This window comes from Trichechus manatus, unplaced genomic scaffold (assembly GCF_000243295.1).
Source record: "Trichechus manatus latirostris isolate Lorelei unplaced genomic scaffold, TriManLat1.0 scaffold00030, whole genome shotgun sequence".
NCBI lineage: Eukaryota > Metazoa > Chordata > Mammalia > Sirenia > Trichechidae > Trichechus > Trichechus manatus.
In genome coordinates, this window is record NW_004443966.1 from 1,602,606 (window position 1) to 1,629,793 (window position 27,188).

At 39.5% G+C, this 27,188-nt stretch overlaps 1 protein-coding gene across 1 annotated transcript in view; it reads right to left on the minus strand.

Moving 5' to 3' along the window:
* The window catches only part of PRTG (protogenin), a 134,090-nt gene that overhangs the window by 60,444 nt on the left and 46,458 nt on the right, over positions 1-27,188 (minus strand). The window contains exons 2-10 of the mRNA XM_012555090.2: positions 14,591-14,735; positions 13,141-13,274; positions 11,856-11,993; positions 11,432-11,590; positions 10,674-10,833; positions 9,621-9,868; positions 7,130-7,294; positions 3,281-3,586; positions 2,338-2,526 (exon numbers count right to left, since the gene is read on the minus strand). Of these exons, the coding sequence (XP_012410544.1) occupies positions 2,338-2,526; positions 3,281-3,586; positions 7,130-7,294; positions 9,621-9,868; positions 10,674-10,833; positions 11,432-11,590; positions 11,856-11,993; positions 13,141-13,274; positions 14,591-14,735 (1,644 nt within the window). The remainder of the gene's footprint in view (positions 1-2,337; positions 2,527-3,280; positions 3,587-7,129; positions 7,295-9,620; positions 9,869-10,673; positions 10,834-11,431; positions 11,591-11,855; positions 11,994-13,140; positions 13,275-14,590; positions 14,736-27,188) is intronic.

Sequence of the window (27,188 nt, forward strand, 5' to 3'; positions counted from 1 at the left end):
TGGACTCGGGCAGACATGGCTGTGGCAGCGTGCTTGTCCGTTTTCCCGTTCTTGCCTATTCTATAATGTTCTTTGGACTCGGGCAGACATGGCTCTAGCAGCATGCTTGTCCATTTTCTGACTTTTGTCTGTTCTGTAATATTTCCGTGAACTCTGGCAGACATGGCTCTGGCAGCATGGTTGTCCGTTTCCAACTTCTGCCCCTCTGAATATATGCCAAATAAAACTTTCTTTTTGCTTTACTAGACTCTGTGACTTTTACCCCTACAACAGTGCCTGCAGCTGTCAGAGCCCGCCCTTAAACTTAGCAGCAGTTAGTCCAACCACCCGGTCTAACTACAAATCAGGAAGCACAGAGCTATTCAGTAAGCGCAGTATAGCGACTGTAACAAAATAATTTCCCCGTTTATGTGTTATAAAGTGCTTTTAAACTGAGTCTCCAAATTACTTACACAAAGGATTTCTACAGCATAAAAACAAAGGCATTAGTATGCATGATTTCTTTCTAAAACAGGGGAAGAAAGAAAGGTTTACAGTTTTGAAAGCTATTGTTCAGAGTTTTTTTTTTTAAATTCAACAAAGATCAAGAAGTCTTCCTCTTCATACACATGCATCTGTAGAAAAAATTTTTTAAACTGTTTTCAATTGACAAAGAGTTAATAAAATCGAAACTTTTCACAAGCATATTTTGTTTTCGTCTAACAAAACTTACCTGTTTACGTGTGTGTATGTGTATATATGTGCATATTAGAGAGTGTGTGTATCTTCTACATATTTAATTTCCTTAACGGCAAAGAAATTGGAAGTACTGAGTTTCATCTATTATTCTTCATCAACAATTGTCCCAAATTGTGTTTCTTACTTGATGCAGAGTAAAATTTTCTGGAATAAATGCTATTGACACGGAAAGGAGGGGCACCCTGAGAAGTCATGGCTAGACAGAGATGCGGCTGACTTTGCTGACAGTAGATCGAGGTAATGTCAGCTCAGAACATCCGTGGTTTAAGGAAGGTCAACCTGGAACATATTTAACTTCTCTTCATCATTCATAAAGGCATGTGACAGAGATCAATAGTGAAACTTACCTAACTGAATGCAGACTGAGTTAGAAAACAACATAAGAAGATTATTAGCAACACACCAAGTGGAAAACCACGGCAAAGAACTGGAGGACTGGGTGCTACGTCCCTGTCTCTGAAAACACCCATTCCTACCACTGCTTCTTACTGAGCAGGACCCAGTGCTGATGCTGCTCTCACAGCGGGTGCTGCCATGAGGCCGGGGCAGCAATGGGGCAGCCCACGCTGGGACCTGGACCTCCTACCTTCCCTCACCCCCAACGGTGCCTCCAAAAGGGAAAGCCGAAGTGCTTCGTAAAATTCAAGTACGTGCCTAAGGCATCAGGACAATCCAGTAGGTATTTGGTTGGTAAACATAAAAAAAAAAGAAAATTATTGCTTTATTCTTAAGGGTGAGAATATACTCAAGAGCAAAACAGCTAAGTGTGCATTTTATACCACAATAAGTATGTATCTATTTACACTCATATATTCATTTTAGACATAATTTACACTCTACCAAACATGCTTACATCATAAAATTCTTTCAAACTGCAAAGAAAGGATTAAAACTAGGGAATAAAACAGTGTCTTTCAGAACTCTGATGAACCCAAACACAAAGACTAAAGAGTGCTTTTTCTCTAGCGCTCCTGGGTTAGAGCTAGGCGAAGTAAATATTCAGTTACTGGGGTTCCATGTAAGGGTATTACTTTACACCTGTCAAGTAATACATCTACCAAAACAAAAAACCAAACCCACTGCCATCGGGTCAATTCTGACTCATAGTGACCCTACGGCGACCCTACAGGAGAGAACAGAACTGCTCCATAGAGTTTCCAATGGAGGGCTGGTGGATTCGAACTGCTGAGCTTTTGGTTAGCAGCTGAACGCTTAACCACTGCGCTACCAGGGCACCAGGTGACTTAATTATGGATTATCATCTAATCATTTGGTGGTATTCTTATTACCAACACCCACCCACAATAACTGATCAGGACCTCATCTGCCAGAAGTCCACATTAGAAAGAAACGCAGATGTCCAGAGCTGGGGGTACGATAGAAAGGTACCACGGTTACCTGATGCTCTGCCCATCCACTCACAACGGGAAGTCAAAGTCCAGTCATGATTTAATAGAAGGATGTATACGATGATGCAGTGAAGTTAATCCTCTCCTTTCTACCATCAAGTCGGACTTCCTGCCTCATATCCACTAACTTTCCCCCCAAGTCGGTCAGAGGGGAAGGAAAGAAGGGCAAGGACCATGCAGGCTCACTCACCTAAGCCCCTGAGAGTATAGAGAAGGTGGCTGGCATCCAACAACACAGGCCCGTGCTCCTGCTGCCCTTCCTCTTTGTAGAAGAGCTTGTAGCCCTGAATGGCTGCTGTGTCCTCAGCACCTTGCTGCCACTTCACAGAGATGGTCGTACAGTTCAGAGGCTCCAAATGTAACTCTGGAGACTTCGGGGCTAGAAAAATTCACCACAAAAAATACATAAACCGTAATTCACATGAAAACACAGAGTAGTATAAATCTCTCAGTCTTCAGCCAACAGTTTAAAAAAAAAATCCAAACCCAACAATTATACTCTAACCTAACTTCCAAAATTTCACAATGATCTTAAACTCTGAGATAAAAATAAAAAATACTACCTAAAAAAAAAAAAGGCTAAGATATATAAATAAGAGCAAAAGAGCATTTATACCCATGTTTTTATTCTTTTTCAAAGAGGCAACAGGTACTTAAAAGTTTTTGACCATCCAATACCCCTCCAAGATAGAAAGGACAGGCATTATTACTCATCAAGCAAACAAAAAAAGCAACAAGCAGTTATGCTACAATCCACGTTAGTAAGAAAGAAGTGTCCAGAACTTCCCAGTCTTAGTCTTTCCATAAAAGTGATTAATTAAAAAAATATGGGAACTGTATTAATCAGGCATCTCCTAATACATAACTTTTGCTAATTCAGTTTGATTTGGACTGACCTGTCCATGAAAGACTTGCCAGACAAACCAACAGTGTAATCCAAAGTTTATACACTAACGTGCTCTAGGCAGAAAGGGGCTACTAAATAAAAAGTTTTAAATTTTTTCAATTAAGTCCATGATCTATGGAATATTTTTATTCATAAAACAAAATTAAAAATATAAACATAGCTTCAAAAAGTGTGGCCCCAAAGTAAAAACACTGCACGTCCTTGCCAGCAGCCTTCAGGGGCTCACCTCTCACACTTGTAGCTTTGGGTGTCCTGTGCGAGGTCCACACTGAGGCCTCTCCCAGCCCCACCCTGGTGGCAGCACTAATGCGGACCAGGTAGATGCTGTCAGGTTTCAGACCCTCCAAAAGATACTCGTGCATGGTCCCTGGGAGCTCGAGGACTTGGATGGCGCTCTCAGTGCTTAGGCGGAAGGACAGGCGATACAGCACCACCTGGCCCCGTCGATACTTGGCTGGGATTGGCAGCCAGGAGATAAGGATGTCTGTGGGGCTTCGACTAGTCAGACTTATCTCAGGCGGTCGCAGGGGAACTGTTCAGACAAGAAAACAGGGCTGTTTATAAATACCGAGACTCAAACTTGCCACTCAGCACAGCAGTGTTCACTGACTTCTCTTAACAACAACACACAACACAATAAAGGAGAGAGACATTTAGTCCCAGTGGACTTCCAGTCAAGCAGAGGACAAACCAGAACAAAAAGGAAAAATAAGGAGGGAGATCCAAAAACAGGAAACCAGTGAAAGCAAGGTTCTGGTTGTTCTGCTTTGTTTTGAACGCGTATGAAAACACGCAACACTCATACAGAGTGTATTTTCCAAATGATCCCATCACGTGCCTTTGAAGTGAGGGAGAGTGAACCATTCAAGGGTGGATGGACCCGGGAGACGAGGGATGTAACCTGTAAACAGTGTCTTGAAGTGTGAGAGTCGTATCTTAAAAATTAACGTAAACTTTATATTCCAAATTATCACACGTGATGCTTAACATGAAAACTGTGTTTTTCCTCTCAATGTTCTGAATAAAACTGGCACTCCAGGAGAACAAGTATATTAGTATACAAGTACACATGTACATAGTCCAACATTAAGAGACAGGACTTGGGTTCTAGAGTTAGACTCTGGGTCTGAATATCTGTTCTACCACTTACTACTTTGTGGGATCCTACCCAAATTACTTAGCTTCTCTGTGTCTTGGTTTCTTCAAACACAAAATGGGGATAATAATGACAGCTCCCTCAACAGTCTTTCCCACTTCAGTTAATGGCCAGACCATTTGTCCAACTGCTCAACCAAAAACCTTGGTGTCATCCGTGACTCCTCTTTCCACTCACACCCCACTTTCCATCCTGTGCTCTGCCGCTCCCAGTGCCACCATCCTAGTTCCCTGTCTCCATCATGTCCAATCCCCCCTAGGTCCCTGTCTCCAACACATCCGATCCCCCCTAGGTCCCTGTCTCCATCACATCCGATTCCCCCTAGGTTCCTGTCTCCAACACATCCGATCCCCCCTAGGTCCCCGTCTCCATCACATCCGATTCCCCCTAGGTCCCATCACCTTTAGCCTGTGTTGCTGCAAAAGCCTCCTAACAGGCTTCCCTACCATCTATTCTCAACACATCAGCCCCTTAAAACACAAGTCAGATCGTGTCACTCTTCTGCTCAAAACAGCTCCCGTTTCACTCAAGGCAAAAGCCCAAGTACCCATTATGGCTCCATACAACGCCCTGTCTGCCTGCAGAGCTGGCTCCTCGTTATTCCTGTGCCTTATCTCCAGCTGCTGTCCGTGTTCCCTCCAGTCATGCTTCTGCTTCAGGCCGTTTGCCACTTCCATTTCCTCTGCCACACTGCCCCGGACGTCTGCCTAGCAGCACCCTGTTTTAGTTCCTTCAGGTCTGCATACGAATGTCACCTGCTCAGTGAGCCCTTCCTGCGGACTCTAAAATCTCAGTCCCCTACCCAACACTGCACCCCCTTTCCTGCTTCTTCTTTCTTCTCAGCACTTCCACTGTCCACCATCGTATAAAGTTTACTGTTTATCTTCTTATTTGTTTATCCCCTCCCCCACTCGATAGAAGCCCCACAAGGTCAGGACATTTGTCTGTTTTGTTTGCTACTAAATATTGAATAGCACATAGCAGGTACTCAATACATTTTGCTGAATAAGTGAAAAAGGAAAAATCAATTTATTTAGCGCTCTCAGTCCTTTATGTGTATGAACTCATTTATTTTCGCAAAAACCTAACGAGGGAAGTACCAATATCATTTCCATTTTATAGCCGAGGAAACTGAGGTACAAAGAAGTTAAACAACTTACCCAAGGCCACACAGCTAGAGAGGGAAAGAGCAGACCTAGAGAGACGTGACAGCCCACACTCTTCTGCACTCCACTGCCTCTTGTACAGTAAGATTCCTCTAACAGGGGGTCATGCAAGGCTTCAGTGAGGTGATGCAGGTGAGGTGCTGAGTGTCCCACAAACGTTAGCTGTATGTGGCACACTGCCATGCACGCTACCAGACCCACACATCTCAGTCTGAAAAGCACGGGCTTAGGAAAGGGGAGAGACTGGGGCAGAAATCTGAAAAGCAGTGTTGGAAGGTCTGTATGTTATCCCGAAAACAAAGTAAAAACTTTATTAAATAAAAAAGCTGCAGAGTAAGGAAAGGGTTAGAGGGGAAAAAACTTTGAGATCATAACTCAACTGGATTTGGCCAGTTTTCGGAAGTAGCTTGCCATGCTCAGACTTTCTTCAAGGATGTAGAAGGGGAACACACTCATGCTCCAAAATATTTATCAGCTTGTGTTTCTTCTCACAGATACATAGTCAAACCAAAACCCACTGCCCTCGATTGAGTCTGACTCATAGCGACCCCACAGTACAGAGTGGAACTGCCCCATGTGGTTTCCAAGGAGGGCCTGGTGGATCTGAACTGCCAACCTTTTGGTTAGTAGCTGTAGCTCTTAACCACTATGCCACCAGGGTTGCCACATACACATCAGAGGCTGTTAAATGTAATGAGTTAACTAAAGGTGTCATGTATACTATAGCTCACTCTGAAATGGAACAGACTTTTAAATGAAAACTAAAATTTGAAATTTGGTATTCGGATAACTGAAAATTTTTTTTTCATTTAGTCAAACTCTGGATTCACAAACAGCCAAATATGTGGCATAACAGAGATATAAGTAAAAGACCTGGGACCAAATGAACGAACAAAAGATCCAGGAATCATTTGTATAAAAATGTTTTTGAAAAGTAAGGTGGGCCATTTCCTAAGTATGAGAAAACACTTGTAAAGGGAGAATAGTGTAAATAAGCATATGTTAAATAATCCCGGTTTTACACAGCAGAACACAAAGATGGGCCTTCTAGGGCCCTAGAGAGTGAGATTCTCCATTTTTACAACATGAGAAGGTCTGAGGAAGAGAATCAGTTCCCCAAGAATATCTTAAGGAATGCGATTGTCCCACCATTTATAAAAGTACATGTCCTCCAAAGGGTAACTAAATTTCCAACCCATGGTCAGGTAAGTAACTGAACAAGTAATATTTTCCTCATTAAGTAAAATAAGCATACCGAATCTTAAAAAATCTGTTGTGTGACTTTCTTAGAATTTTTCTGTAATCAACAGGTAACAAACATCATAAGCTTCCAGTTTCAGAAGTTCAAAACCTTTGATCTTTAGGCCTTTGGGGATAAAAGTCAGTCTGAACACTCAATATGTACCTGTCGTTATATTCATTCATGCCTAGACAATCTCATATTTTGTTCTATTAATTAAAATATTGCCAATATATTTCTAATTTAAACTAGAAACCTTTGAAAAAACAGTAATATGAGACTTTTATTATTAAAATTTATACAGTGAATTACAAATAAAAGTGCTCTCTACCTTATCACACTACTATCAAAAAGCAAGAGTCAGATTTGAAATGGCAAATTGGACAGCTGTGTAACACACCTGCTTTCTAACCAAAAGGGACATTTTCTCTAATTTAAAACACACTTATGCATTGAAATTGGTAAGACGCACGAACGTTCGTACTTAAACGCTCCAGAACTGTGTTTTCTTACCGTTCTCTAGAGTATTCTGTGTCACCTGGTCAGACATCTGGCTGGCTCCCATTGGCATATACGCCACAATGTAGAAAGTATAATTGCTCGCAGGTTCTAAGTCATCAATAATATAATGAGTCGTGTCATTTCCGATGACTACTTGGTACTCCTCATTATTTAAACCTAGATTAAAGAATCGGTGTTTACAAATGATGAACATTCAAAATAAAACTGAAAGGACCATCCTGTCTCACTGTGCAACACTGGTCTGGGGGTCTAATCCCTACCTGTTACCTTTGCTGCTGCTGCTGCGCGCCACTGACTCGATTCCGGCTCACGAGCGGAAAACCAAACCTGCTGCTGTCGAGTCGATTCTGACTCACAGGCCTACAGGACAGAGGAGAACTGCTCCACCGGGGTTCCAAGGAGCAGATGGCAGAGTCCAACTGCCAACCTTCTGGTTAGCCGCCAAGCTCTTAACCACTGCGCCACCAGGGCTCCTCCAACTCATAGCAACCCTATGTGACAGAGTAGAACTGGCCCATAGGGTTTTTACCTCTAGTGACCCTTTAAAACACGCAAATATGAAGGTCTTTATTTTCTAAAAGTAACCATCTCTTGCTACAAATTAGCAGTTTGTGGTTTTCCTGACTAAATTCATATGAAAATAATCAATCTGCTTTAAACCTCATTTAACATCTAGTCAAAATACACAGCAGAGAGAATGGACAGCAGTGACACAGCAGAATACTGTAATTCCTAACAGTGCAAATTTTTCTTGCTTAAACTCCGGCTTCTTTTTTTTCTTTTAAACATAAATGGAGAGACATCAGGAAATGTAACGGCACAATTCTCTACAAAAACAAACCAAACCAAACATCGTCCTGCCAAAGACCTCCTTCTGCCCCTGGAGATGTTCTTCAATCTGACTGGCTCAAGTTGTTCTTTTAGTGACACTGAAAAAAAGAACTGGGAGGCACACACAATGTGCTGCAAAACGATTCATCACACAATGAGCTTCTCTTTCTTAAAAGGGGAAAAAAATTCTCAGCAATTCTTAATAAAATATGCGTGGCAAGGTACACAAGAGGATTTGTCTCCGTGGACTCAACTCCTACAGAGCGAACCTGCAAAGCAGAACAAGCGTGCTGGCAGCTCCTGCGCTTTGCTGACAATTCCCAGCAAAAGCACGTCAACTTAATCAAACTCTCTAAGGATGGAGCCCCTTCTCACAACCGGACTTATAAACAAAACAGAAGGCAAATTCCACGATTAAGTTTTCCCACATTTCTGAATTAACTTGATAGCATTTTAATTAGACAAGATTACAGGCATTTCACAACAGCCTGGTTAATGGCTTGTTAATTAGGAGCTGCAGAGTATGATTTCTGACCTAGCAGACAAGGTCCTTGAGTTGGAATTAAAAAGGCTTGTTCTGTCCCTGAATAGATGGCTGAACCGCATGTGGAGGCTCTAATGAAACCACCATAATAGGGAACAAGAGTGGTCTCCAGCAAACCCGCATTCCTTTTACCTTCTGAAATCACTGAAAAGGGAATCAGCATAGTCTACCACGCTCAGCTATCAAACCTTCATTCTTCTTGCTACCATGACCCCTGATTCAAATTCAAAATATTCCTTTTCAAAAGACTACTTCAAAGTACAAAAAGCAAGCAACAACAATAAACCACCTGTTTCTACAGTCACTTTTATTATATCACCATTCTCTGGGTATTTGTTTTTAACGTCTGCTTCATACAAGGTAGGCTGTCTGTGTGCAGAGCTAACCTCTGTAAACCTCTACCGCGGTTTCTATGAGAAATAAACAGAAAAATCTCCAGGACGTAGAAGCAGCTTTTCTTTTCCTCCAAGATCTTCTTCTAAACCAAAATACGAAATGAATTCTAAAAACAGATCTATAATTCTGAACGAAAAGTTTAAGACAGATTTGATTTCTATCTTTATATAAGGAATAGGAAATATCGATAAAAAAGTGTCCAGTTCAACTTTCAGAGAGTTCTGCACGATTTCCAAAAACATTCAAAATATGCAAAACTGAATATATAGGGAATTTGATAATGCTTACTTTTGCACTTAGATATAATATACTATGGTAACTATGGTTTACTACATTATTTTACTAAACAGTTACACCACTGCTTCCATGTAACTGTATATTTGTTACATTAAATCCTAGTTAAGGGATTTCTATCTTGGCTGGAATTAAATTCTTAAGTACACCACTTTGTAATTTTTACCAGGCAGAGATATTCTACATTAGCTGGTGTTTATTTCTAAAATCAGAAAAATCTTAAACTATAATGTATAAAACAATGCGAAGTTTATAAAAAATGAATACACAGGTGATAGATTAATTATTGTATTAAAAGAGAAAAATGCCACGGACTTTCAAGAGTATCTTGTGGATTATGTAAGACACCATTTGTACGAAAGGCAAACCCTCGACAGCAAGTAACACCTCGAAATAAACAGTCTTGAACCTGCTCACCTTCGGCCTTCATGTAGTGCACGGAGTAAGCGATGACTTTGTCTGAGTTATAAAGCGGCCTTTCCCAAGCTAAAAGGATGGCCGAGCTGGACATGGTTTCAGCGTGCACATTGTAGGGTGCACTGGGTCTGTCTTCTGACATCACTACGGTCAGTCTAGCTCGAGATAAAACAGATCCCTGGCTGTTCTCAGCCACGCACTGATAAATAGCATCATCTTCAGGAATAATCTGGTTAATTACCAATTTACTGAGGAAAGAAAAAAATTACTTATTTCCATAAAACATTCTAAGAATAACACAAAAATAAAGTTTAGCTATTGTCAAATGCACTTTCATTTTAAATGACAAAAATCACTGGGCACAAAAACTGTGTAATAAGCCCCAAATGAAAAATATCCTATATTATTTAAAATTGCCCTTAATTATTTTCCGAGTCTACAAAAGAGTAAATATTTGTGATGTCCAAATCCTGTATGTTTTAGGTGACCGCTTAATTTTTTTTAATTGGCTTTTATTAAGAAAGAATATTACTTTGTAACAGCATTTAATTCATATATTATAATTTATACATAAATTTAAGGTCAACAAAAATGTTTCAAGTTTTGTTCAACATGAATGAGAACATTTACAAGGAGATTCAGATTTATACTAATAAAAATGAGTTCTTAAAATCATTAAGTTTGAACTGTGGAAGAATTCTTAGACAATCAACTAATTTCTTCTGATTTCCTCCTTTTATGGAAGGAACTCAGCCCATGAAGGGTTAATGTGCTTGCGTGTGGTAGTCAGTGACTGTAACCAAGACCAGAACCCAGGTCTGGGGAGCCGCCTAACACTCACTTGGTTACAGTCTGCTACTTGCATGTGAAGAATACAAAAGAATCCATGGCATGCTAATGTTATAAATTTAACTGAAGTTATCTCATTTATTTTGTTCTGGTTTTAACTACCAAAACAATTGAAGTATCTGAATTATTTCCGTAACATTTCACATAAAAACTATTAAAGCCGTTTTCTCTTATATAAAATAGTAGCAAAGTGACACAACTCACCTGTTGTACATTTTAATTCTGCCATTTGAATGGATCTTCCTTCCATTTTTCAACCACGACATTTTGGGTGAGGGGATTCCTTCTGCCTGACATACAAATCGAGCAGTGCCAGCTCGAGGCCTTGTCAAACTTTCCGGCCACTCAACAAATGAAGGAGGAGCTATTTTTTGAAGAAAAAAAAATTTCTGAGTTATGCACAGGAACGACACAGAGTCAAGGAACAGGACGACAAATGAGGTGACAAGTCGCATACCCGAAGATCACTGGCCCTCCGCGTGGCCTGTCCACCCCGTGTACGTCATCCATATGCCTTTCCTCTGCCTCACTCAGTTACACGTCCACTCCCCCTAAGTCCTCCCTGTTAAGACCATCTATACAAACTTACTAAAAATACATAAACCTACGATCTTACTTAACTAAGCCCAACATGAAGCCACTTCTGAACAATCAATAGATTAGAAGTTCAGACTGGTGAATGAGTATATGGATTTGTACAGGGGTGAACAGTAGATAAAATGGAAGCTTAAATAGGAAGGGACATAATGGCATGTAGGGAGATAGGATGGTGACTTCCGGAGGATCCTACAGCTGTATTTTAACACAGTGCTTTAATTTTCACCTAAAATTCGTTGTTGGGTTACAACACCTCATATCACTACTACAAAATTCAAGAAACGTGGAAGTAAGCTATAAATGAGATAAAACGGTGAATATTAGAATGTAAGAGTCTCCTGACTGCAGAAAGCAAGAAAACATACCTAATACAGTTAAAGCTGCCATAGCAACTGTGAAGTTCCGTGTGCCTGGGGTAGTGGCCCGACAAACATATACTCCAGCGTGTTGTAGCCTGACATCAGATATCATGAGGTTACCATTTCCAAGCACCCGAGTGTTAAAGACATCAATGGACTTGTGATCTATTTCAAAGAGAATACATCAGTTAAAACACTGTAATAGTGCATGATCTAAAATTATGTCAAAAGACCACTATCCAAGCAATACAATCAGGAAAAGTACATCATTCTCCATGTTAACACCCATTCTCTACACACTCAAATGTCAAAAAGTAAAAATTACACAATTGTCAAACACGTGCTTCATGCGTAAAACAAACATTTTATCAGGTTTCACTAGAATGAACAAAAATTAAGGAAAACATATTTTTAAATTTTTGAGACTTACCAAGACGGCTCCAAGAAATGATTGGTTTGGGATTTCCTGTGGCCATGCATTCCAAAACGACGGTCTGGTGAAGAGAGGTGGTTATGTTTTGTGGACCTGCTATAATGGCTGGTGGGTGGAAGGGATTAGACTCCTTAGCTTTGTGGAGCAGAGGGAGGGAAGGAAGACAGAATATAAAAATAAAATTATAAATAAGATATAATACACGAAATGAATTCAAATAACTACTCTTAAGTTACCACTCACGTTTGATTAAGGTTCAAACATTCATTTAATACTATCACTAATCCTGTTAAGAATTTATGTGACAGTGAGGGAGTAAGGAAAAAGTATGAGAGTGCTTTTATCTTTATCTTTCAAATCAGGTACTACCTTAACTATCTTTTAGGAAATAAAAACTTTTGCGAAGAATAAACGTTCGCGTGAAGTTTAACAGTGCCTTTAATTCAGCTTTTCTTCCATTATGTTCAAGTTAATTTAAATTTGTTTTAAAATAAAAGCTAGCATCTATAGATGATTCAGTTTTAATAAAAACATGTATTTCTTTCTTTACATTCATTTATCTATCTAGCTTTCCTTCTAGCTATTTATATACGGTAAAATATATAAAATTATGCTCACTTAATGTTAGCAGTGATAACTTCTGGATGTTGGGGTTGAGGACGATATTTTTAAGCTTCTACATTGTTTAAATTCTTTATAATGCGCATGCATTGCTTTTACCAAAACAGATGACTTTTTAAAAAAGAAAAAAAACAGCAATAACAGAACAACAAATACATCTTTACTGACAGTGGACAATTCTGGTGGTTATTTTTCTCTTTTTTGGTACTTTTTTGTATTTTATATTTCTAAAAATAAAATTGATTGAAATATTTATAAAACAAATGTTCAACCATTCTTAAAGATGCTGACATAACATAAAACAAGTTAGCTGTGAAAGAAAAGGTTGCTTAATAGATAAAAGGTAATTGTTTTCCAAATAAATTATAATAATTCAAATGAAATTAAAATACTACTTTGTGGCATACTATTATAGCCCCCAAACCAAAACCAAGCCTGCTGCCATCGAGTCGATTCCGACTCACAGCGACCCTACAGGACAGAGCAGAACTGCCCCATAGGGTTTCCAAGGAGCAGCTGGTGGATTCCACCTGCCGATCTTTTCGTTAGCAGCCAAACCACTATGCCACCAGGGCTCCACTATTCTAGCCAGAGGAGAAAAATAACATAGCTGGACCAATAAAGAGTCACAAAGATTGAAAGAGAAACTTGTGTGTGGTACCTGGAATCACCGTTAGCGAGGCCTCCATACTTTTACGTCTATGGGACACCGTAGCAGCAACACAGCGGTAATTCCCAGCATCCTTTTGGCCAACATCATAGATCTGCAACACTCCTGTTGGTAGAGCAGTTATCCTGTTAGGAGAAGAAATATAATTAAACTCTTTGTAGTAACTTTCATATTTTACTTTAAAATATATGCTGTAAAGTGAATACTTTCAACCTTTTAAAAGCATTAGATGCAATACTCTTTAAGATCTTTTATGTTATTAGCTTGACTTTATTATTTTCATTTCAGTCACTACAGCTCTCTAAAACATAAATAATTCTGCAGAACGTAGGCTGTAAGATGTATCAGTCTATTTCACAGAGAGTCTCATCTAACACTCTAGCTTAGATTAGTCAGTGGCCCAGAGCTTACTATGATTTTCAAATTCCCGATTTCTTGCCTGTTAATATTTATGTATTCGCCTATACGTAAGTTTAAAAAAAAAAAAAAAGCACTTCCTTGAATAACTTCTTCCATCTCAACGCTCCATCACTTCAGCAAATGATTTCTGCCTACTTGGAATCCAGATATTCATTAGGGCAGGAATAAAACTTTTTGAAGTTGCTACTAAGTTTCTGATCACCACTCTCAAAGCAGTAAGCATGCGTGTTGCATATGTGTGAGCTATGGAGGCGGGGCTCTGTGATGAAAGGCGGAGATAGGAGCGGGCAGCTACTAGGGCTTACGTGGAGACCCTCACGTCAGCACTGCTACTCCCACTAGTGAAGGTGATACTTGGTTTCTTAAAACTTTGTTACCCAGGTGGTCCTATGGTTGAACAGATGGCTGAGGAAAGGAACAAAGCTATCTGCAGGAGAGGCTATCTGAATTCTGATCTGAACCCCAAACACCAGGACCCATGCCCCAGGTGCCAGAGACTGATGATATACTTCTTTGCTTAAGTTTGAAATGCCTCAAGAAACTTGTTGTTAGGTGCCGTCCAGTCAGTTCCAACTCACAGGCACCCTATGTACAACAGAATGAAATACTGCCCAGTCCTGCACCATCCTCACAATCGTTATGCTTGAGCCCACTGTTGCAGCCACTGTGTCAGTCTATCTTGTTGAGGGTCTTCCTCTTTTTCGCTGACCCTCTCCTTTACCAAGCATGATGTCCTTCTCCAGGGACTGGTCCCTCCTGATAACATGTCCAAAGTACGGGAGACAAAGTCTCGCCATCCTTGTTTCTAAGGAGGATTCTACTTATATTTCTTCCAGGACAGATTTGTTCGTTCTTTTGGCAGTCTGTGGTACATTCAATATTTTTTGTCAACACAATTCAAAGGCATCAATTAAGAAACTGTTATTACTACTCTAAAATGAGTTTTATAATGCTCTTCCTTCATTATGATGAGGTCTTTGTTACTGCTTGTACCACCTCCAGAGATAAAAGCTATATTTACCTATCCACAGCTATAGGTAGAGTTGTCCGATTTAATTCCCATGTTATGACTGCAGAAGGGTTTGATGAAATCTTGCATGCAAATCTAGCAACTCCACCTTCATGGACCTCAGTGGAAACTGGCTGAACTTCAAATGCGGAAATAGCTATAAGATAAAGTTTGACAAATTCAGAGTAAATACAGGACAACTATATTTGGAAATAACATTATGCTAGATATTATTTGTCAGACTTCAACTCCTGCCCAGACAGAAGATCAATCCCAACTGAACTCCATTCCTGCTGCCGTCCAGTCGATTCCCACTCATGGTGACCCTACAGGACAGAGCAGAACTGCTCCATAGGGTTCCCAAGGCTGTAAATCTTTACGGAAGCAGACCACCACATCTTTATACCACGTAGCAACTAGTGGGTTCAAACTGCTGACCTTTTTGGTTAGCAGCCAGGCGCTTAACCACTGAGGCATCCAACTTAAGTAGAACAAAAATAATTTAGGGAATAATTTTGGAAAAACCACTGGGCAGATCCCCATCTCAAGGAGTCTGGTTTTTCCCAGAATGAAATTCTAAACAGTTTTCTCATAAAACCATCTGTTTGGAAAGAAAAATTAACATAACAGAACCAAAAATAAACAGTTAATACCAGTATGTAATTATACCCTAAACTGTTCAGTACAAACTTCAAATATGACTATACTTCAGAGGAGGACAAAAATCAATGAAGATGGGTTAATCAGGTAAAAACCATTTATAGGGACTGGTTCTGAATTGGCTTTTGAAGACAGTTCACTGGGTTTAGATGGAACGGGGAAAACAGGACATTCCAGGTGCAAGGAGTAACACAAAGGCCAGCACAGAGGCAAGAAATCACAGCCTGAGAGGGGACAGCCAGCATTACAGCAAAACAAGCCAGATGATGGGTTTATGGGAAGCGGTAGGAGAGCAGAGATAACGTGGATTCGTACCATGATGCAAATTAAGGCGTCACTGAAGATGTTTTACAAAGGATTACCATGAATAATAATGTCTGGGAACACTAATCAGGTGCTGCTACCCAGGATGGACTGAAGAAAGAAGAACCTTGACTCAAGTCAAAACCCCAACAACTGGCTGTTTTAACAGGAAGGACAGAACTCAGTGAGAATGGAGAGATTCTAGAGATATTTGAAGGAAAACACAGACTGGGTTCTTACTGGACACAGAGCTATGTTTCCCTGTGTTTGGAATCAAATGAGGTCGTATTGATGAAGCAGAATGAGAAAGAAGAGCAAAGAGAAATTGTGTGTCTGGTTCATAAAAGGAACGGAAGAGATTATTTTTAGGCTAGTGTTTCCAAAGCAGAGATAAATCTTGAAGTGTTGATATTTTCTAGACATAATTCTTCTTCACCATTCTAGGCAGAACTCCAGGAACTAGTCTTCTGTGTTCATGTTTTTGCATTTTGAAGGAGTCCAGACTCCAGAGAATAATGTGGTTTTCCTCTCCTTTACTAAATCCTATAGGATATAAAAGAAAGGACCTCCCTTGCGGTTTTAAGCCCCCTCCCTCAGACTCTAGATCAAAAAGTATATATGCATTTACAGTTTATCGATAAAGGAATGATTACGAAGAAAAGTAGAAGGAATAAGGTCTAGATGAGCTTATGGTTCATTAGATTGAAAAAGGGTAAAAGATCAGAGAAGACTAATAACTTCTGCCTTGGATTTGACTCCATTAATGTGTGATGGATCACAGGCCTTTAGAGGTACAGGACAAAAGTACTGAATAATGGTGAAAGCATTCTTAGGAGAATTTACTTCCAAAAAGGGTGCAATGAGGTAAAGTAATTATTTGTATATGTAACAAAACTTTCTGCTTCCTCAAGAACAGCTTTTCTCTTACACACAACACCAAAAGCATGAGCAACAAAAGAAAATACAGATAAACTGGACTTCAACAACAACAAAAAAAATTTTGTGGGTCAAAGGACATTATCAAGAAAGTGAAAAGATAACTTACAGAATAAGAGAAAATATTTGGAAGTCACATACCTGATAAGGGCTTAACATCCAGAATATATATAAACAACCCTTACAACTTAACAAAAAGACAAACCACCCAGTCAAAAAACGGGCGAAGGGCTTGGGTAGACGTTTTTCCAAAGAAGATACACAAATGGCCAGTAAGCACATGAAAAGATGTCATTAGGGAAATGCCAATCAAAACTACAATGAGATATTACTTCACACCCAACAGGACGGCTATTACAAAACACACACACACACAGAAAACAGCAAGTACTGGCAAGGATGTAGAGACACTGGAACCCTTGCGCATTGCTAGTGGGAAAGTGAAATGATTCAGCTGCCGTGGAAGACAGTTCAGTTCCTCAGAAAGTTAAACACAGAATTACTGTACGATCCAGCAATTCCACTCCTAGGCATATATCCAAAAGACTTGAAGGCAGAGACAGATACTTGTACACCAGTGTTCACAGCAGCACTAATTCACAATAGCCAAGAGGTGAAAACAACCAAAACGCCCATCAACAAATGAATGGAAAAACAAAATGTGGTATATCCATACAATGGAATATTAGTCAGCCATAAAAAGGAATGAAGTACTGGTACACACTACAACATGAACGAACCTTCATTATACCGAGTGAAACAAGCTAGACACAAAAGGCCACATGCTGTATGATCTCACTTGTACGTGGAAATATCCAGAACAGGCAAATGCATAAAGGAAGAAGACTAGCGGTTAGCAGGGGCTGGGGGAGGACAGGGAGCTAATGATTACTGGGTACAGAGTTTCCGTTTAAGGTAAAGGAAAAGTTTTGGGACAAGCAATGGTGACGGCAAGGTCAAAACCATTTTTGTAACCGCCACGTGCCTTTTCCACTCTCATTTCTCTAGAGTGTACCGCGGGGTCCAGAAGCTACATGATGTGAATGCAGAGGCTGATGTGAGAGAGTCTGGCTGTCTTTTTTTTTTATGGGTTGTTTTTTGTTTTTAATTGTACTTCAGGTGAAGGTTTACAGAACAAATAGTTTCTCATTAAACAGGACACATATTGTTTTACGACATTGGTTAACAACCCCACGACATGTCAACCCTCTCCCTTCTCGACTTTTTTTTTTATTGAAAATATACGTAGCCAAAGAGACACGATTCCAAAAATTTCTACTGCACAGTTCAGTGACGTCAATTACGTTCTTCCAGCTGAAAAACCAAACCCATTGCCATCAAGTCGATTCTGACTCATAACGACCCTATAGGACACAGCAGAACTGCCCCATAGAGTTTCCAAGGAGTACCTGGTGGATTTGAACTTGTCTTCTGTTGAACGAGACATTAAAGAGATCTGTGAACATAGAAAAGAATGCCACTCCTCTCATTACACTTTTTTTTGCTTTGGAAAATAGCTATTTTTCATCAAATGTGCTATACTAGTATATAATGGATCAATGTTTTTATTTTAAAATGAATTATATTTTTAAAAAATTCTGTTTTTTTTAAATTGTGCTTTAGATGAAGGTTTACAGAGCAAATTACTTTCTCATTAAACAATTAATACAACATATACTGTTTTGTGACAGTGGCTGCCAACCCCACAACATGTCAACACAAAAATTTCTCAGTTTTAATGTTCAATATAAAAAATATCAATAGACATAACCTACATCAATAAAAGTCCTTTCAGATCCTCAATAATTTTTAAGAGTAGGAAGAAGTGAGACTACAATGTTTGAGAACCACTATTCAAGAACATCAAACTCCAAAAATCAATAGTTTTAAAAATGCTTTTGTAATCACTTTCTAGAGTATTAATTTATTTATAAAAATTTCCATTCTGGATCAGACATGTGGCCCACCCACTGCTGTTCACCTACTGAAGAATCAGGAATAGATGGTTATAGTCATCTTCAAAATATCAGGTTCACATTTAGAACAACCAGATATATCTTAATTTAAGCTCATCTTCCGATAACTAACTAAACTTGTGCTGAATCCATTCAATTTTTTGGAGTTAGGACCTAAATTTCCATAAGTTTAATGCCTACTTCATGAAGTATTGATCGTTCTTAATGATCTCATATTTACCTGTCCTATGTATGAGGGGTGATCCCTAGTTCTAGTTGGCACTGATAATCTAGTCTTTATTCAATTACTCATAAATTTCAAAACGTGAATTTTATCTTATTCTTTCCCAGTCGTAATCTCTCCAGTCCGTAATGTCTAATATATTTTAACTTTTCTTCATAAAGCAGTAGTTACTCCACCCTATTAGAACAATTCCTGTTTCCACCACTTCACAATGAATCAAATGGCCAATTCAGTATGTTTTACCTCATGTATCTCTCTCACATCTGACTTCTCCTCTCCATCACTAATTGTCCTCTCTTTGATTCAGACCTTCATCATCCCCCACCTGCAAGTCTTGCGGTGACCCTTAGCAGGTATCTCCCTTGCCAGCAGAGTCACCCTCCAGAGTGATCATCATACAATACGAATTTGATTTGTGTCGCTGATAAATTAATTAATCCCTGCCAAACTTTCTACCCTCTTATTCAACCACTTAAAATTATGTTCCACCAACACTGAACTACTTATAAATCCATGAATATACCATGCCTTTCCACACTTCTGAGCTCTGTATGAGTGTTTCCTTTTCTTTCAAATATTCTAGGTCCCTTTATCCAACTAGCAAATCCTACGATCCCTTACAGCCCAGTTCACATCCTCTTCCTTTGCCAAGTTGTTTCTGACCATTTTCTCTACAACATCTGTACATCACAATCCCTTTATTGCTGCTTTTATCCCACAGTATTATAACCACTTATTTACAAGTCTTTCTCTCCTTCTACGCCATGAGTTCACTGACAGCCAGAAATGGGCCATCATTTTTGCAGGATTCCTTAAGACAGTGAATGGCACAGATCTGGCACTAAAAAAAAATGCTTGCTGAACTGAACTGAAAGTTTTTGGACTTTATCCAATTATATTAGGTCTTTAAGCACAGTATGCCAGGTACAAATACTATGGATTGGGATGAGAAGAAAATAATGATCATTATGATGCTTGGTCTGCTAGAATTTCAAATGATAACCAATATTTTGGTGGCATTTTTTAATAGATAAAAATTTGTCCCTCCTATATCACAAGATTTTTATAAAGATTAAATAAACCCATATTATAAATGTTGATGATTATCAAGAATAAAAATAATCACTCTGTCTCCTTGAGTAATTTTTCTCCAACTACTTATGCAACTGTGTTACTTTTTACTTGAATCTCATCTAATCAATCAGACAATCTGATGCATCTGAACCAGTACCTTTTCTTTGAACACACCCCCTTTGATCTCAGACGGATGTGTCTATGAAACCCCTAAGATTCTTGATTATAAGAACTGTTACTTGGAACTTCAGATCAAATGGGCTGGAACTTTGGAGTCACGAAACTCTGAGAACTAAAAGGTAAGTGGTTGCATCCTCTTGTTTATTAAGGGTATTTCTTGATCCTACTACAGTTTTCAGCAAGGTATGGAAGAAAGCATAAAGTTTTTTTTTTTTTTTTTAACCTCAAAACCACATTTATATTAAAATGTCTAACTTTTTGATCCCCTCTGAAAATTCGACTACCTGGCAAGATCATTTTGCCCAGAGAAGACCAAGCCAGATATTCCTCAGGACTTGAGTAAGTACCTCTGAGCCTGAAGGAAAATGAGCCAAACGTGCATCAGCAATAGAAGTAAAATTCCCCTCTTTCTGTTTTTAACTCCTCTGTTTGGGCACCAACCCCATCTTCTTCCCTCTCCTCTGGAAACTTGTACCTATCTTCTCTCCTCTCTCTTGCGTATTCAAACTTATCTTTTACTGGCTCCTTCCCCTTGGCCTATAAAAGTTGTTCAGGTCTCTCCAACCTCAAAAAACGAAATAAAATCCCAAATCACTCTTAACATCACATATCCTATCCACTCCGTCTCAAAACTTCTCTAAAGAAGACGTAAAAGACCTACACGATGAAAACTGTGACACTACTCCAAGAAAACAAAAGAGACCTGCATAAATGGAAAAATATACCTTGCTCGTGGATAAGAAGACTCAACATTGTGAAAATGTCAATTCTACCCAAAGCGATCTACAGATACAATGCAATCCTGATCCAAATTCCGTCGGCATTTTTTAATGAGATAAATAAATCACCAACTTCACATGGAAAGGGAAGAGGCTCCGGATAAGTAAAGCATTACTCAAGAAGAAGAACAAAGTGGGAGGCCTCACACTACCTGATTTTAGAACCAACTATACCACCACGGTAGTCAAAACAGCCTGGTACTGTTACAACAACAGATACATAGACCGATGGAACAGAATTGAGGATCCAGACGTAAATTCATCCACCTATGAGGAGCTGATATTTGACAAAGGCCCAAAGCCCATTAACTGGGGAAAAGACAGTCTCTTTAACAAATAGTGCTGGCAGAACTGGATATCCATCTGCAAAAACCTAAAACAAGACCCATACCTCATACCATGCACAAAAACTAACTCAAAATGGATCAAAGACCTAAATATAAAATAAAAAATGATAAAGATCATGGAAGAAAAAATAGAGACAACGCTAGGGGCCCTAATACACGGCATAAACAGAATACGAACCATAAGTAACAATGCACAAACACCAGAAGAGAAACTAGATAACCGGGAGCTCCTAAAAATCAAACACTGTGCTCATCAAAAGACTTCACCAAAAGAGTACAAAGACAACCTACACACTGGGAAAAAATTTTTGGCTGTGACAAATCCGATCAGCATCTTATCTCTAAAATCTACAAGATACTGCAAAACCTCAACAACAAAAAGACAAATAACCCAATTAAAAAATGGGCAAAGGATATAAACAGGCACTTCACCAAAGAAGACATTCAGGCAGCTAACAGACACACGGGGAAATGCTCATGATCATTAGCCATTAGAGAAATGCAGATCAAAACTACAATGAGATACCACCTCACCCCAACAAGGCTAGCATCAATCCAAAAAACATAAAATAATAAATGTTGGAGAGGTTGTGGAGAGACTGGAACACTTATACACTGTTGGTGGGAATGTAAAATGGTACAAGCACTTTCGAAATCAATTTGGCACTTCCTTAAGAAGCCAGAAAGAGAGGCACCATACAATCCAGCAATCTCACTTCTTGGAATATATCCTAGAGAAATAAGATCCGTCACACGAATAGATATATGCACACCCATGTTCATCGCAGCACTGTTCATCATAGCAAAAAGATGGAAACTACCTAGGTGCCCCATCACCAGATGAATGGATAAACAAATTATAGTATATTCACACAATGGAATACTACACAACGATGACGAATAACAACGAATCCATGAAACATCTTAGAACATGGAGGAATCTGGAAGGCATTATGCTGAGTGAATTTAATCAGTCACATTTATTATTGTATGTTTTTTGGATTAATGCTAGCCTTGTTGGGGTGAGATGGTATCTCACTGTAGTTTTGATTTGCATTTCTCTAATAGCTAATGATCGTGAGCACTTCCCCGTGTGTCTGCTAGCCGCCTGAATGTCTTCTTTGGCGAAGTGCCTGTTCATATCCTTTGCCCATTTTTTAATTGGGTTATTTGTCTTTTTGTTGTTGAGGTTTTGCAGTATCTTGTAGATTTTAGAGATTAGATTATGATCGGATTTGTCACAGCCAAAAATGTTTTCCCAGTCGGTAGACTGTCTTTTCACTCTTTGGTGAAGTCTTTTGATGAGCATAAGTGTTTGATTTTTAGGAGCTCCCAGTTATCTAAATATTATATAAGACCATTATTATAAGAACTCAAGAAAAGGTTTAAACACAGAAGAAAACATTCTTTGATGGTTACGAGGGTGGGGAGGGAGAGAGAGGGTTACTCACTAACTAGATAGTAGACAAGAATTACTTTATGTGAAGGGAAGGACAGCACACTACAGTGGAAGTCAGCACAACCGGACTAAACCAAAAGCTAGGAAGTTTCCTGAAAACAACCAAACGCTCTGAGGGATGGAGTAGCAGCGGTGGGGGTCTAGGGACCATGCTTTCAGGGGACATCTAGGTCAACTGCCATAACGAAGTTTATTAAGAAAATGTTCTGCATCCTACTTTGGTGAGTGGTGTCTGGGGTCTTAAAAGCTAGCAAGCAGCCATCTAAGATGCATCAATTGGTCCCAACCCACCTGGAGTAAAGCAGAATGAAGAACATCAAAGACACAAGGAAAGGATTAGCCCAAGAGACAGGGCCACATAAACGAGAGACTGCATCAGCCTGAGACCACAAGAACTAGACAGTGCCCAGCTACCACCAATGACCGCCCTGACAGGGAACACAACAGAGAGTCCCTGATGGAGCAGGAGAAAAGTGGGGTGCAGAACTCAAATTCTAGTAAAAAGACCAGACTTAGTGGTCTGAGACTGGAGGAACCCCAGAAAGCATGGACCCTGGACTCTCTGTCAACCCAGAACCAAAACCATTTCTGAGGCCAACTCTTCAGACAAAGATTAGACTGGACTATGGGACATAAAATGATACTCATGAAGAGTGTGCTTCTTAGCTCAAGTAGATACAAGAGACTAAATGGGCAGCTCCTGTCCAGAGGTGAGATGAGAAGGCAGAGACGGTCAGGAGCTGGTTGAACGGACACAGGAAATCCAGGGTGGAAAGGAAGAGTATGCTGTCACAGTACAGGGAGAGCAATTAGGGTCACATAGCAATGTATGTATAAATTTTTGTATGAAAGACAAACTTTCACATAAAGTATAACAATAAAATAAAAAATTTAAAAAAAAAACTTCTCTAAAGAGTCGTTTATACAAACTGTCTCTCCTTCCTCCCTGACTTGAAGCCTCAAACCAATCTAATCTTCCTTCTTCCCCTATTATTTTACTGAAGCAGCATCCATGACACTATACACTCCTTTATTTCTCTCTCCCTCTCCAGGTTCTCTCCCTCCTCTCTGCCCCTCCTCCCATACATTCTCTGTTCTTTTCACTCTCCACAATCTTTCTGGTGATTTCCTCCACTTTCAGTTTTGCAACTACATCCACTTGTTGCTGCTGACTTCCCAAAATATATTTCTAGCCTCGGTCACCATTCCCAGAGCTCCAAACTCATGGCTCCAACTGCCTACTGGACACCTTCACCTAGTATTTACAAAAGGCACTTCAAATGAAATCATTCTTTCCTCTAAGCCTGTATCTCTCCCTTAGGATGCCACAACCATACCCAGCTACTCATCTTAGCTAAGCACTACTAACTCCTCCTGCACTATTTACATTCAACCACCCATCCCTACTGATTTTAACTCCTAACAATCCATTCCCTTCTTTCCCTGTTCCAGTATCTCCAACCTGGACCACTATAACAGCCAGTCCACTGGTCTCCCTGCTTTCAGCCTCCTCTCTTCCTCCTTTAAACATATCTTCTTGGCGTTCACCAGGGTTTGATACGGCTGCATTTGACTCACAAACGGCTTCCGTCTATTAATTCAAGAGCTTCTACAGGTCCACCCACTCACTACTGCTAAAACCAAAAAAGGAATAATCTCACAAAAGCTATGATTCCAATTTTAAATGTGGTCAAGAAGCATTATGTCTTAGCAATGCTCTTTCTAAATCTTAAACCCCTCAGCCTAATTACTAGGGTTTAATACATACAGTGAAACCTGTGAGAGCCAGAATGTGACGGGACAGCCTTGTTTTTCTGGGTCTCACAAGTTTTCCACCTTTGACAGAGTGCAGCTTTACACATTTCTATTGCTCTCTGTTAGTGGGAAATATTTGAGTTTTCCTTCTCTGACAGGTTTCTGCCTTACACAGGTTCCAGCTTTTGCAGATTTTACTGTATATCCTGGCTAAGGCAAAAGGAACAAATATCTTTCTTCATGCCCACTACAAATTTCTAACTCTTTTTAACTGGGTACAGTTTCAACAGATTCATTGGCTAGCTTTGGCAAAAAAAGTAGTTTCGCATCAATTACTCCAAAACCAAACTGTTCATATGGTAAGCATGCAATGTAAGTAATTATATTAAAAAACAATGAATATCTCTGCTATTACAGATATACAGCATAACTGTGACATAAACGAGTTACCTTCCATGAATCCCACATTAATATCAATTTTATAATCACAGCACTTACTTAGTTTGTAGTTAACTCATAGTCACAGGCTCAGAATCATACAATTCTTCATAAAATAATGTGCCAAATTAACTATTTCCCCTGTCCAGAAAGATTTAAATCACATTTGTTTTACAATAAAACTAGACTAAAGTAATCTCTTCTACATTCAGTCATCCAACAAGTATTTATTCAGTGCCCATTACATTCGAGATGCCAAGGATCCAATGATGAAAACCAACAGAGGCTGTACCCTTGGGCACCCTGTCCAACAGTGGAGTAAGGCATTTAACTAAGTTTCTGTGCAAGTATATGATTTCAAACTGTGATAAATGCTATCAAGGAAAAATAGAGTATTGTGAAAGCATATAACAGAGGTTTGAGGCAAATTAATCATGATAGAAATAACAACAGCTTATTATACATTTCAGTACCAGATACTGTTTTAAGCATATTACATGTTCTCGTTTCTTTAATCCTCACAACTATTATTACATAAATTTGCAACTAAGAAGTGGTGAGGTTAGGATCTGAATCCAGGCAAATCAATCTCCAGAGACCCTAAGTGAATTCTCTCATGAGTGAAAGTTTAAGGTCCCCAAATTTCTATGTGGGAGATAAAATATTTTTATCTTCTGCTGCTTGGAAAATATTCTGCATAAACTGATGTGCGCTGACTTTCCATCTGGTAAAAATACATGTGAAGTTTCCAGATTTCCAAGGCAGAATCACACCTTTAAACTCCTGCCTTCTAAGACTCAGAACCTACAGCTCTCATCTAAAACAAGAGTATCCCTGCTTCTAGGAAACGGTTAAAATACATGATTGCATGTAAACTAATTATAGCACCTCAGTCTGAAGTTTATTTAGGAATCAAATATTTTTAAAAAATAAATCTACTATTTTAAAGGGACAACTTACTTAATGGTAATATTAACTGCTCCTTTACTGTTATTCTCCTAGTTCTAAGCCCACATATATTTTGATCAAGAAAAACCCAAGTACTAGGAGAGAGAGGGAGAGAGATCGAGAAAGAAAGGAAAAGACAGACAGACTGATCGACTGAGATGTTAGAAAAAGGGAGACCAGTTATGAGGCTGTGTTAGAACAGTCCATTACTCTTCCGTCAGTTTGTCGTACTGTGGTGGCTTCCATGTTGCTGTGATGTTGGAAGCTATGTCATTGGTTATTTCAAATACCAGCAGAGTTACCCGTGGTGGACAGGTTTCAGCAGAGCTTCCAGACTAAGACAGACTGGGAAGAAGGACCTGGCCATGGTATTTTCAATCGCCTCATATGCATGTGAAAGCTGGACAATGAATAAGGAAGACAGAAGAAGAATTGATGCCTTTGAATAATGGTGTTGGTCAAGAATACTGAATATACCATGGACTGGCTGGTGGCATAGTGGTTAAGAGCTACAGCTGTTAACCAAAAGGCTGGCAGTTCGAATCCACCAGGTGCTCCTTGGAAACTCTATGGGGCACTTCTACTCAGTCCTATAGGGTCGCTATGAGTTGGAATGAACTCGATGGCAATGGGTTTGGTTTCTTTTTCTGCCCAGAAGAACGAACAAATCTATCTTGGAAGAAGTACAGTCAGAGTGCTCCTTGGAAGCAAGGATGGCAAGACTTCATCTCATGTACTTTGGATGTGTTATCAGGAGGGACCAGTCCCTGAAGAAGGACATCACGCTCAGTGAAGTATAGGGTCAGTGAAAAAGAAGAAGACCCTCAATGAGATGGACTGATGCAGTGGCTGCAACAATGGGCTCAAACACAGCGATGACTGTTAAGATGGCTCAGGACTGGGCAGTGTTTCGTTCTGTTGTAGAGTCATTTTGAGTCACAACCGACTAGACAGTACGTAACAACAACAACAAACTTTGTTTCCCAGAAAGTATTTTTCTGATTTTCTTTTACGTGGGGCACAAACTTAGTAAATGAATATGTCCTTTGCAATGAATAATACACTCACTGCCATTGAGTCGATTTCCACCTATAGCGAGCCTACAGGACAGGGTAGAACTGCCCCATAGGGTTTCTGAGGCTATAATCTTCACGGAAGCAGACTGCCACATTTTCCTCCTGCCAAGCGGCTGGTGGATTTGAACCGCCAACTGTTTGACCTTTTGGTTAGCAGCCGAGTGCTTAACCACTGCACCACCAGGACTCCTAAATGAATGTTATATGCCCCTAAAACTTTAGTTCACAAACTATTTTCAGCATTACCAAAATGTTTTGTACTTTTTTTTTTTAATTGTAGTTCAGGTGACGGCTTACATACACATAGTGTTTTCTGACATTGGTTAACAACCCCACAACATGCCAACCCTCTAACTTCTCAACTTTTTTTTTTTTTTGGTGAAAATACAAATAGCCAAAGATACACCATTTCAAAAATGTCTACATGCACAGTTCAGTGTCATCGACTACACTCTT